At 34.8% G+C, this 13,219-nt stretch overlaps 1 protein-coding gene across 1 annotated transcript; it reads left to right on the top strand.

The window, feature by feature from the left end:
* The first annotated feature begins 2,292 nt into the window (after positions 1 to 2,292).
* On the top strand, positions 2,293 to 10,459 carry LOC132031287 (tRNA dimethylallyltransferase 9). Its single transcript, XM_059421189.1, has 11 exons — positions 2,293 to 2,625; positions 3,812 to 3,865; positions 4,775 to 4,817; positions 5,668 to 5,776; positions 6,157 to 6,355; positions 6,681 to 6,903; positions 7,202 to 7,296; positions 7,373 to 7,467; positions 8,757 to 8,832; positions 9,549 to 9,688; positions 9,763 to 10,459. The coding sequence occupies exons 1-11, from the start codon at positions 2,362 to 2,364 to the stop codon at positions 9,854 to 9,856; spliced, it is 1,392 nt and encodes a 463-aa protein (XP_059277172.1). The 5' UTR covers positions 2,293 to 2,361; the 3' UTR covers positions 9,857 to 10,459.
* The last annotated feature ends 2,760 nt before the right edge of the window (positions 10,460 to 13,219 follow it).

Below are 13,219 nucleotides of genomic sequence, written 5' to 3'. Positions count from 1 at the left end.
TGCAAACAGCTTTAAGCTATAAGCCAATCCAAACGGGCTCTAGATCGACATTTTCAATACACTTTCCCTTTTCTGCTTCTAGACTTATCTTTGTTTTGTTTTTTTATTCGGAAAAGGGCCAAAATTACCCCTGAATTTTGAAAAATAGTTCATTCATACCCTTCGTTATACTTTAGGGCCAATTATACCCTTACAGTTATACTATGGGGTCAATTATACCCTTCTGTGTAACTATTGTCACGTGGCATCATCCTAGCCCTTCAAAATTATTTTACCCTCAAATAATTTTTTACCCACTAATACGAAATTATTTTTTTTTCAGCCCAAACTAATACGAAATTTTTTATTTTTTTTTGCTGGAAAAATTATCCATATTATTTTTGTTGAATTTTTTTTTTTTTGGGTCGGATGGAGTTATTTTAGTGGGTAAAAAAATTATTTGAGGGTAAAATAATTTTGAAGGGCTGGGATGATGCCACGTGCCAATAGTTACACGAAGGGTATAATTGATCCCATAGTATAGCGTAAGGGTATAATTGGCCCTAAAGTATAACGAAGGGTATGAATGAACTATTTTTCAAAGTTCAAGGGTAATTTTGGCCCTTTTCCGTTTTTTATTTTTGTTTGTTGAACTTTATAAGGTAATAAAATTAGTCAGTGGAGACATTCATTGACCGTGACTTAAAAAAAAAAAAGTACTCCCTTCGTCCCAAAAAAATTACTTCTCGCTTTTTTATTAGTTGAAAGAATTAAAAAAAAAAAAAGAAACAAAAAAAAGTTCTTTAAAAATAATATTTTTATTAGGAAAAAAATATTTATTAAAGAAAGGGCATTTTTTTGACCCAATTAAGTAACAATATGAACATTTCTAGACCAAACTATTAATAGCGAAGACATTTTTGACCAAACTATTAACTGATAATATTTTTATTCAATTTCACATAATTTAAGAATATTTTTTACTCTTTTCCGAGGAAACTATAAAGTGTTTTAAAGCTATTTTGATTTAAAAGGCTAAAATAAGCCAATCCAAACAGTCTCTATGGTTAAAAAAGAGTTGCAATTTTCCAAAGGCTTTCTCAGTCTAGGACTAGGAAATGATAAGCACCGTCGGGACTAGAACCGTTCGAATTAGCAGTTATCTCCGGCTACCGTATACAGCGGAGCGGAGACACTTCTCCTTCTTCCCAACATACACTTCTTTCGCCGCCGCCCAATATACAATACTACGCCATGTAAAATCCAATAAATAATACTCCCTGCGTTCAATTTATATGACTCTTTCCTTTTAGTCAGTCCCAAAAAAATTATACCTTTCTAAATTTAACAATAATTTAACTTCAAGTTCTCATTTTACCTGATTCTTAGTCATAAAATTTCTTTGGCTTATTTTAGACCACAAGATTCAAAAGTGTTTCTTTTTTTCTTAAATATCATGTCTTGTCAAATACCTTCATATAAATTAAAAGGAAAGAGTATTACTTCCTCCATCCCAATATATGCGGTATAGTTTGAATGACACAAAGTTCAAGAAAAAAAATACTTTTGAAACTTATGGTCTAAAACAAGTCATAGATGGCCTCATTTGTTTGCACTTATTGGAGGTCTGAATCTGAATGGTTCATACCTTAAGCCATTAAGTGCATTTATTTGTATTAAGATCTAAGTACTTATTGGGTTTGAATAGGTCTTAATCATTAAGACCTTGAACCAAGTCTTAATATTATTAAGATGTATTTTTGTATGAAACTTTTTTATCACCAGCTCCAACCCCAACCCCAACCCCACCCCACCCCCACGCACTCTCCACTCCAACCCCACCCCATCACCCACCCACCCACCCTCCATTCCAACCCCCACTCCCCTCGACCCCCACCCCACCACCAACCCCAATCCCACCCCACACCACCCACCCTAATCCCACCCTACACCACACACCTTCACTCCCCACCACCAATTCCTACCCCACACCACCCACCCCCACTTCCCACCACCAACCCCTACCCCACACCACCCACCCCCACCTCCCACCACTAACCCCACCCTCACTACCTCCCACCCCTCACCCAACCACCCACTCACCCCTCCACCCTCACTCACCACCCACCATGACTGCAAGACATCTCCACCATAAGTAATGAACATAAATGTTTTATTTTTTTAATCATTCAGATGTGTATTCAGATTCAGACGTCTTAATCTTAATGAAAACAAATGAACCATTCAGACAATATATAATATCATACTCAAAATATGGATATAGAGTGTAATTTTCCCTTTTATTTTATTTTTATCTTAAAGAAACTATAGTTAAAACGTCCCAATTTTCCAAAGGCTTTCTCATCAGTGTAGGACTAGGAAATGATAAGCACCGTTGGGACAGGAGGCGTTCGAATTAGCAGTTATCTCCGGCATCCCTACAGGGCGGAGACGATTCTCCTTCTTCCCGACGTACATTTTTTGCCCTGCCGCCGCTGCAACCACCGCCTCTTCAGCTCCTGCTCTGCCACCAAGCAGGACAAAGTTATTGTAATTTCTGGACCTACCGGTGCCGGCAAAAGCAAACTAGCATTAGAGCTTGCCAAGAGACTCAATGGTGAAATCATTAGCGCTGACTCTGTTCAGGTACTTAGTTAATACTCCTTCATCTCAAAATACTTGTCATGTTTCGCTTCTGGGGAGTCAATTTAACTAATTTTTGGAGCTTAGTTAAATTAGGTTAATTTAAAATTTTACTCTCTCAATCCACCGTGTTGGACTTGACACACTTCGTTCGAGACAATACTCCTTGCGTGCCAAAATAAGTGTCATCTTGAAAAAAAAAAAAACATTTACCCCAAAATACGTGTCACTTTAGGAGGGAATGCAAGACAAAAGTTGATAAGTATTTCTAATTATGCCCTTAGCATTAAAAAAATAGTCCTCTTTTATATTGCTCAATTCTCAAAAAACTATCTCATAAATAGGGGTAATTGAGTAAACTCCACATTGTATTTATTGATTTATTAATGTGCTTGATTTTTGCTAAGATGACACTTATTTTAGGACGGAGGGAGTAAATAAATTAGTAATATTTACTATGTCGCCCCTAGTTATTATATGTTGGGAAATGAATTGGAAAATTTATAGTACTTAATCATAAGGGTAAATTATCTCTTGGGTTTCCAAACTGGAAAAGTAAAATTGGACATCTATTTTTAATATAGTAGACAAGTAAAAATGGACTGACAGAGTAAAATTAAAGTTTTTATATTCGGAACCGTATGAAAAGTACTTATATCTCTTGTACAAATTACTTTTCGTCCTTACTAAAAATAAATGGTCCAAAATAGTTGTCATTTTAGAAAATTAAGAGTAAACAGGGATAATTTAGTCAAATTACTTTTAGTTCATGTTTTCTTAAGGGGTGTAAAAAAAAAAAAAAAAAAAAAAGTAACATGGACTGGAGGGAGTATAAGTTTTAATTTTTCTCATATCAATAATTTCAATATAAAAAAAAAATACATTATAAAATGTTAGTCAATGTTCACGTAGTTTGGCTCTTGAGAAAAGAAATGTGACAGGTATTTTGGGACGGAGGGAGTAACTCAGCACTTTATTATTAACCTCATAAATTGCTTCCGTTTTGATTAGTAAGAAAACTGTGATTGGCAGTAAACAAGGAATATAATTGAAGTATTAAAACTTGAACTTAAATGAGATAGAGAGATTCACAAACTTGTCAATGTGTGTAATTGAATGGTGGTTTGTTGCAATTCAGTTGATTTTGAGGCATGTTGTTAGCAAGTTAACATGTCCTCTGGCTTCATAGGTGTATCGAGGGCTTGATGTCGGTTCAGCGAAACCTTCCCTTGGTGAAAGAAAGGTATTGCTTCAGCACATTTGGAATTATGTTTTGCTAATATTAGTATGTTTACTGCCTGAGTTCTGGAGGAATGTTCTGACATGAAACATGTCTTGCCTATTAAGTTATGTCACATTTATGAATGATTTCTCTACATATGCAAAAGTATACTTGTTGAGAAATAATAATGAATCGCATGTTTGTTAGTTTGTATGCACCTAATAGTCTTAGGGTAAAGCTATTTTGTTTGCCTATCATTTACAAGATAGGATACCTTACAAGAAAATTGGACACAAAAAAAAAAAAAAAAAAAAAAAAACTTATTAACTGTTGGAAAATCCCTCCTAACCTGAAATATTTGAAAGTGTGGGGGTGGCTTGCTAAGTTAATGCAACATGATCCTAAGAAAATAAAAATAGGATCAAAGACTTTTGACTGTATGCTTATTGGCTATGCTAATAATAATGTTGCATATAGATTTCTTGGTATTAATAGTCATGTGATCGAGCTCTACACTATAGTCGAAACAAAGAATGCTGAATTTTTTGGTAATATTTTTTCATTAAGGAGTAATAATATTTATAATGCTCCTATTACTCAAAGTGAAAATATCTCTCGTGCCCCTATTGTTCAAAATGATTTGGAAAATGAGGATTGGAGAAGTAAAAAAATAAGGAAAAAATTTTCTTTTGGTGGATAATGTTTATACTTATTATTTGACTCAAAAAAAAAAAATGTTTATACTTATTTTTGCATAAGTTTGGTTCTTTTGGGGTTCATCTGTGGATGTGTACTGATTGACTAACTTCTGGAGCTTTATTACTATCCGTTGTTCCGTCTGAGGAATGTAAAATACTTTTTGAATTTTGATAGAAGCATGTGTCAGGGTACCGCCATGGCAGGTGCTTATTTTTTCTGTATGATTTGCAGGAAGTGGTACATCATCTGGTTGACATATTGCATCCATCCGAAGGTATTTCTGTCTAAATTAGCTGGTCTGAAGCAATGTCACAATATTTTGGATGAATTTCAATAGCTGTGCCGCACACCCCGTGACTCAGTGATGCATGATCTATGCCCTCTACATTTTCATGAATTGTGATTTGTTGGGTGTGTTTGCTGCTTGTGAGTTGTGACCTTCATTAGCGATAAAAGCCCTCTGCTTTCCATTTTTGAGGAACATCCAGGAATTAAAATCAATGAACGGAACACATCAAAATTCCTCAGTTTGTTGAAACCCTCAAATTGACCACATTATCTTTTACTTGATGAACAAGCTCCAAAGTAATAAAAGGCCTGACTATTACAGTAAATAATGTGAATTCTCTCCAAACTACTCAAATGTTCAATAAGAGTTCACAAATATTTGATGGCTTCTCTTGCTAATTTTGTTTCACATCTGGACTAGACAATGCCTTTGTATATTTCCCTACTCAGTATAAGATAATTTTGCAAAGTTTTTTATAGGTCTGTTATCATTTTCGGCAATGAACTAACATTTCACCTTTGTTTGTTTATGCTCAAGGCATTTGCGTTTTTTCTACAAATCGTTGAAGTGAATCACTGGTATTTTTAATTTAGAATAAAACAACAATCCAAACTCTCACTGTGATCAAGACTCAGGAGTCCTTTTTCAACGGAACACCCTGTGCCAGCTGGGTGGGGTGGGGGCATGGGGCTGTAAACTGAAGTGAATTTTCTATTGTCTACTTCACTCAAATTTAGTAAACTGCTGGTATGCCCTATGTGATGTGTCCTTAAACTTTTTGTCTTTTAATGCTAACACAGAACACTGTTCTCATTTTCTTTGGATATGTCATCAGATTATTCAGTTGGACAATTTTTTGAGGATGCAAGACAAACTACCAGAGATATCCTAGATAGGGGCCGTGTTCCAATAGTCGCGGGTGGTACTGGATTATATTTGCGGTGGTATGTGTAGAATATTATAGCTCATAATTGAAAGCTTTTGGTTAGATTGAGGACACAGTTCAAACTAAAGCTAAATTTTTTGGTTGCAACTTGTTTAACAAGAAATTTTTAAAACTACAAACTGTGAGAGAGCAAGACTGAGGTTATGCGAATAAAAGCTAGGCTAAGAGATCTATCTCTTAACCCCAAAAAGGAGATCTATCTATTTACGAGCTTTATTATACTTATAATTGAAGCTTACATATATCCTGTAACTGGTGATAGAATTGGATCTTGGATGTACAAGAATTCGGTTTTCATGCAGTCTCTACAACTGAGTCACTTAACCTAAAGGGGCATGATCTTCCAACTCATATAATAAATTCTATCCAACATTTAAGGTTTATTTATGGGAAGCCAGATGTTCCAAAAGCCTCGAGGGAGATTAGTGCCGAAGTCTATTCAGAGCTTGCAAACTTACAGAATGATTATGACTGGGATGCTGCTGTTCAGTTGTTGGTTAAAGCTGGTGATCCTGGAGCCCTGTCTTTAGCGGCAAATGATTGGTACCGCTTGCGTCGCAGGCTTGAAATTATTAAGGTAATTGTTAAAAAATGTTTAACTTTCACCTGTGATCCCTCTGATTTTAACCCCCCTTTCTGTAGGCAAGATCATGTGTTGTATGATATGGTGGACATTAGAGATTTCTGTGTTATGGCTTGTCACTTAGTGATGTACTTGCAGGGAGAATCCATGTTTTCTTGTCAACTATTGATGTGCTTGTAGAGAGAACTTATATTGGTTTTATAAGAACTCTTTCTGGTTATGAAGTAGTTGAGACTGGATTGAGATGTGGTCTCCTTATTGTCGTTGCCTTTTCAGTCTATATGTTGATGAAAAAGCTATGTATACTTTTGGCTTGCAGTCTACTGGGTCACCTCCATCGGCTTTTGAAGTACCATATAATTCTTTCAGAGAACAGCTTGATTCAGGTGCAACAGATGCCGCCGAAGTCAAGAGTTTTGCTGACAGATTGCAGCAAAGTGAAATAAAGGATTTGGAGTATGATTTTCTTTGTTATTTCCTTTCCACCGATAGGCTGGATCTCTATAGATCAATTGATTTCCGGTGTGAGGATATGCTCTTAGGTAAAAGATTAATGGATTTTTATGATTAATTTGCTTGTTTTACATTGTTTCAAGATTTTGAATTCTTAACCACAGTATCACTTCTTGAATTAAATATACATGCAAAATTTATCTTCTCGAAGGATGCTGCTTGATATTCTGCTTTTCCTTATCATTTTCACAAGCCTTAATCTTTGCATCCCAAAAAAAAAAAAAAAAAAAAATCTTTCAAATAAGAGCTTTCTATTTTAGTTCCTTAACAACTTTAGTTAGAATACCTTCATGCTAATTAATTCATTATGATGGTGGCATACTGCAGGAACAGATGGAATTCTATCTGAGGCAAGGTGGCTTCTTGATTTGGGTCTTTTGCCGAACTCTAATTCTGCGACTCGAGCAATTGGTTACCGACAAGTATATCTGCATCCCTATAACCTGACCGAAATCCAGTAGTTTGTTTCCTAATATGTGTTTGTTCAAAATCTTTCAGGCAATGGAATACCTTCTAAGATGTAGAGAAAATGGAGGATGGAGTTCTGCTGGTGACTTCTATAGATTTTTATCTGAATTCCAGAAAGCATCACGGTATTTTACTTTCACTATGACTGTGTTGTTCTCAAATGGTGATGATCATTTTTTTTTTTTTGCTTCTGAAAAAGTATATAATTTTTCAAAATGTTATCTTTCAATATATTAAGAACCCTCAAGGCCCCATTGACATATTTGGTATGACAGAAATTATTTTATGGAAAATGTTTTTCATGGAAAATTATTTTCCCAGAAAATGTTTTCTGGTGTATGGTCGGTACGACAACAACATACCTAGTGTAATCCCACAGACCTTATCCCTACCTTGGGAGGTAGGGAGGCTGTTTCCGAAAGACCCTCGGCTCAAGAGAAAGCATGACAAAAAGGGGTCAGATAAGAAATGCCGAAAGAAAAGAAGCAATGACAAAATACTATAGCTAAGCATTGTGAAGAAAGTAACAGTAACTGCAAACTAATACAATAAACGAAGTACAAGAGACAGCAGATATTGGAAATACTAGAATACTACTACGACTACTAGTATGAAAGGGTAAATAGGACAACACTCAAGGACATACTAACCATCTACCCTAATTCGTGTCCTCCATAACCGCCTATCTAAGGTCATGCTCTCGGTAAGCTGCACCTGCGCCATATCCCGTCTAATCACCTCCCCACAGTACTTCTACGGCCTACCTTTGCCTCTTCTGAAAATGGCTTTCATCCATAAGTGAGAGAAGTCAATCCGCACCCCTTCCCCCAAACATAACCAAAGCACCTGCAGTATATGACCTCCTTATGAAAATGCCCTTTCCAGAAAATGACTTTCGTCATAACAAACACTCCCTATATTATTATTTTATTTCACATACTAAGACAACCTTTCTTTCTTGACATTTAGATGTAGCATTTATCTGCAATTTTTCTCTAGCATCACAGTTTAGTTCTGGATGCTTAAATGTTGTAGTCATTGTATGCGGATTTTCCATATATCAGCAGAAAGGTCCACAACTATTCTTGACAGAGTTTTAATCATGTCTTCCCCATCACTTATGAAGACAACTTACTTTATACTTAACCCTCACCTCCTTGTCTGCTGACCGAGCTACATTTTATGAGACTATTGTTACTTGTCAAGCGTAGAAAAGAGCAGTATGAATGATTGTGGATGCAAATGTGAGGAACTCCTGGTATCGCTGCCTAAATTGGTCCACTCTTACTCCTGTCTGGTCCTTTTCATAGATTTGGGAGCTTTCAGTAGGTTTTCTTGATCTGATTGGATTGTCTATAATATTATTGCTTCTAATTTTATAAGCTGTTTGACTGATTCTTATATTCCTGAGCAGAAACTTTGCAAAAAGGCAGATGACATGGTTTCGCAATGAACAGATTTATGAGTGGATAGATGCTTCTAAACCTTTGGTATGCCATTTCTGTTCCTTAAGGAATTGCTCTGCCTTTGTCTTTGTTAGATAGAACTTTTATCAAGTTGGACATTTCTCTTCATTCTGGATGCAGTAGCTGAGTTTTCTCCTGGTTTCTCACAGTTACTCATGATTCCTTTTATTGCTACTATGATATATATAAGTCATGCATGCATTTATATGTGGATATTTGCATGTATCTCGTTGTGTATGCCACTATGCCGTGGTTGGTATGTTCTGTATGGTGCAAATTTGTGATTATGAAAAGCTGATTCTGGAAGATCCAGAGCAATAATAGATCCTTTTCAAAGCAATAATCACCATAGTATGGGAGGATTCTTTCAAATTGTTTCCGTGTTTTGTTCATAGAGCTACTATCAGTTTCACGATGACTTTCTTTGATTTTAGATGCTTATTCTTGCCCTGAGACTTCTCTTTTTCCAAAAGCATGCCTTGAGGGTAAATATAGGCAGTGACAATTGTAAGCATAATAGGGATTCTTTGACTTGGAATTAGCATGTGATAATTTTCAGTTTTTCATTTTTCAAGGAAAACGTATTTGTTATCTTTCGATTTCATGTATAGAGGCAGTCGTGTTTTTTCCCCTGTGAGAAATTGTTTAATCTTACCGTTTTTGAGGCCTTATCTCTGAATAGCATGAGCCATGAAGTTCCTCAATATTCTCCTTCTGACATCTGAAAATGCCATTTACAGGAAAAGGTGCTTAACTTCATATGTGATTCATATAACAGTCAGGATAGCCATCTCCAGATGCCTGAGTCACTTCGTATGAGGAAAGAGATAAGAAACGCCCGTCAAGTTGCAGAATTGAAGGCCTATCGTACGAGAAACAGGTACGAACTTGAAATGTAGAAACAAAAATCTTCACTCCTTTCTCCTAAGCTAAAGTCTCTCTCTGTATGTGAAGGCATTTCAATGGGCGTGAGGATTGCGTGGATGTTCTAGACTGGATAAAGAAAAGTTATGGAGAAGCCACTGTCTCTTCGTTAACCAACAATTAAAGGGCTTTGTCTTTCACTTTGAGTTGTCAAAAGTCAAAACATCCAGAAGTTGTTCTCATTGTTATTGTGGTTAGCTAACGGACAACTTTTTCCTTAGTATTTGGATTTGGTTCGAACCGTGGAATCAGCCATTGATGCTTGCGCCTGGGTAGACTGCCTACACTCCCTTGGAATGGCGGCCCTTTACCGGACCCTGCATGAAGTGGGGATGCTTCACTTAACCGAGCTCCCCTCTCTTATTTGATTACTACTATTTCCTTAATATTTGGATTTAAGATGTGGACTAGAGAGTTTGTCTGTCTCGATTTTTGTAGTATTGCGAAGGTTGAGGTTGTTACGAATGTAGAGGGTTGCCGCTATTGAGGCAGTCGGGTTGTGGCTGGGGATGTCAATCTGCATCTGGAAAATTTTGTAAATGTATGACTCTGTACAAGCACTTTGTTTTTTGGAAAATCATACATTCTCCATATGCGAGAATCTGGAAAGGATGTTTGATTATTGTATATTCATTTTCAGTATAACAGTCACATGAACACATCGCTGGCCTCCCACTGTGATGCCAAATTCTTGAGTCTTTTATGTGAGCCAGATGTACTTGCAGCTTATTGAAGTTCCATAAACTAATGCACTTAAGTTTTTTCTATATTTTCTGCATTTGAATACTCGCATCACGCTGGCTGGCAGATTTTTTGAACAAGGCGGGTTAACCAAGGACCAACAGAAGGTTGTGGCATGTCACTTTGTAAATGCCACTGCAAGCAGGGGCGAAGCTAGCTCATCGGGTGTGGGTTCGAATCCATAGCTTAGGTCCAAAACTTATATTTGTATTAAAAAGTCATTGAACATAGACAAATTATTAATTTAGAATTTAGTAATTTTTTTTTATTTTTACTTCGCAAATTGGTGGATCCAATGTTTATCGACCAAAAAGTGTAAGATTTGAGTTCATTAATTTGTGAAACGAAAATCTTTCAGCACAAAATTATGAAATCCAATGAAAATAACTTTCCCCAACTGTGGTTATGAAGTTGTGTTGTCTCTTTCTGGCCATTACACTGCGTGAAACATGATGAGCCTTTTTTCCGGTTTAGTGAAAAGATGAGAACCTGGTCCGCTATGAAAGCATGCGCAACTGTATGTGCAGAGAATATGCTTGATTGTGGTAGATCAAGAAAAAAGAATATGCTTCATTTGCTAGTGAACTAGGAAATATTAAAGGTAATATTTTAAAAAATATAAAATCCAATAAGTCAAATCTTTCTAGTGGCAGCGTTTATCCGAAAGCTAAACCTCTCCAGTGGCAGCGTTTGTTCGAAAGTCAAATCTCTCTAGTGGTAGCGTTTGTCCGAAAATTTTATGGCTGCTATAGCGAGGTGCCGTTATGTATGTATACTAGGATTTGGTATTTGGATCTCATTTAGCTAATAAACAAAAGTACGCAAAAAAAAAATTGTACTTTTTATGTTATAAAAAAAAACAAAATACTTGTTAATTTTAAAAATCTTCATTTATTTTATATTTCATTAATTAAAACAACTGAAGTGACTAATAAATTCATAACTAGTTGTACCGTCTTAGAAAAAGAATTAAATATACGGAACAAATGCATTTAAAATTAATTGAAAATATAAATATTTCAAGTTTGACGTAAGAATTCTACAATTGTCAGTTGTTTCGTAAATTTCAATCTCTTAGTGATAACATAACACTTGAATTGACGAAGATTTTTATCCGAACTTCGACAAAAAGGAATTCAATAGCTTTCCCTTGATGATTACCATAAATATTTTAATATTTTATGTTTATACATAATATATTTCTTGCAAAATATTATTATATAATATTTGATTGCGGCTATTATAGAGAGGTAATTTTACAAAAAGTGTACCAGTATAATGAATGTCCTTTTCATTGTTATAAGTAGAATGTTGTTATAGAGAAGTAAATTATAACATGAAAAATCGGTTCGAAGAAAATCAGGTTGTTATAGTGAAATGTTTTTATAATGAATAGCAATTATAGAGAGGTTTGACTGTACAATACATTGCACCAGTGTAGTATACTTCCCCGTCCCAATTTATATGATACTCTTTTCTTTTTAGTCAGTCTAAAAAAATGACACATTTCTATATTTAGTAACAATTCAACTTTCACCTCTTTTTTGTTTTCTAGCCACACAAGTTTCAATCATTTCTTTTAGACCATAAGTTTGAAAAGTCTTTCATTACTTGTTAAACTTTTGTATCGAATCAAATACCTTCTATAAAATGGGATGGAGGCAGTAATATTTTTAGTTTACACCTGTATTATTGACTTTTTTCTACTATAGTGTTTATACACTCGATATATAATATTATACAAAAATTGAATTTCGTCACCTATGAAGTTCCACAAAATTTCATTTGAAATGGGTCAAAAACACCAACAATAGCTCAAATCTTAATTGAATAGCTTCAAATTTTAACCACAACTTCAAATAGCATCCCCACAAACGCAATCATCAATTTGACAAAAGATTCAGCAAATCACAAAATCAATTTGTGAGTTTTCAAGCTTCTAAAAACGCCAATAATGAAGTTTTAATTTTTTTTTTTTACTTTCACGCAACAATGTTTAAATTTATGATGATAAATATGAATATTATCCTCAATCAATTTTTGAACGTAAAAAAAAAAATCATATTATAAATTATAGAATTATTTAAGGTAAGCAGTAACTTTATATATATATCGCCAATACAATAAATACTGCAGTCATCTTCACGCTACTTATGAACACTCACCTCTCAAAGACCCCGCGCCACTTGAACATTTCTCTCAATTTTCTACTCACATTTTTCTCCACCAATTATCCCAATGAGGACATCCATGTTGAAACCTTTAACAAATCACAAAATATATTTGTGAGTTTTCAAGCTTTTAAAAACCCAATAATAAGTTTAGTACTTTAATGAAGTTTTAATCTGTGGTAATAAACATAAAGATTACCCTCCATCAATTTTTAAGCATACAAAAACAAAATCATAATCACAAATTAAAAATTGTTTAAGGTAAACAGTAAACTTTTTAAATCAAGGATTTTAAGTTGCTTCCTTTGGTGTAGTCAATAACTCAATATACTCCATTTTACTACAGGCAGAAAATTAGAGGGAGATACAGTTAAACCTCTCTGTCGTAGCATTACCGGGTCCGAAGTTTTTTAATTATTATTGAGAATGATTGTTACACACATATATAACAATATTTAATATTTTAATAATAGTTGGATATTACAGGCAAAAAAGATGCAAAAAGTTTAATTTTCAATTTTATTAAAATAACAAAATTATTTAAATTTTAAATCTCAAATATATGCATACTTCAC

The sequence above is a fragment of the Lycium ferocissimum genome, chromosome 9 (assembly GCF_029784015.1).
Source record: "Lycium ferocissimum isolate CSIRO_LF1 chromosome 9, AGI_CSIRO_Lferr_CH_V1, whole genome shotgun sequence".
Taxonomy (NCBI): Eukaryota; Viridiplantae; Streptophyta; class Magnoliopsida; order Solanales; family Solanaceae; genus Lycium; species Lycium ferocissimum.
This window is presented reverse-complemented; position numbering and strand designations above follow the sequence as displayed.

Coding starts and splice junctions, on each gene's coding strand:
- LOC132031287 (XM_059421189.1), top strand. CDS start 2,362: ATGATAAGCACCGTTGGGACAGGAGGCGTTCGAATTAGCAGTTATCTC. Junction 6,904..7,201: donor GTGTGAGGATATGCTCTTAG/GTAAAAGATTAA, acceptor GGCATACTGCAG/GAACAGATGGAATTCTATCT. Junction 8,833..9,548: donor TAGATGCTTCTAAACCTTTG/GTATGCCATTTC, acceptor TGCCATTTACAG/GAAAAGGTGCTTAACTTCAT.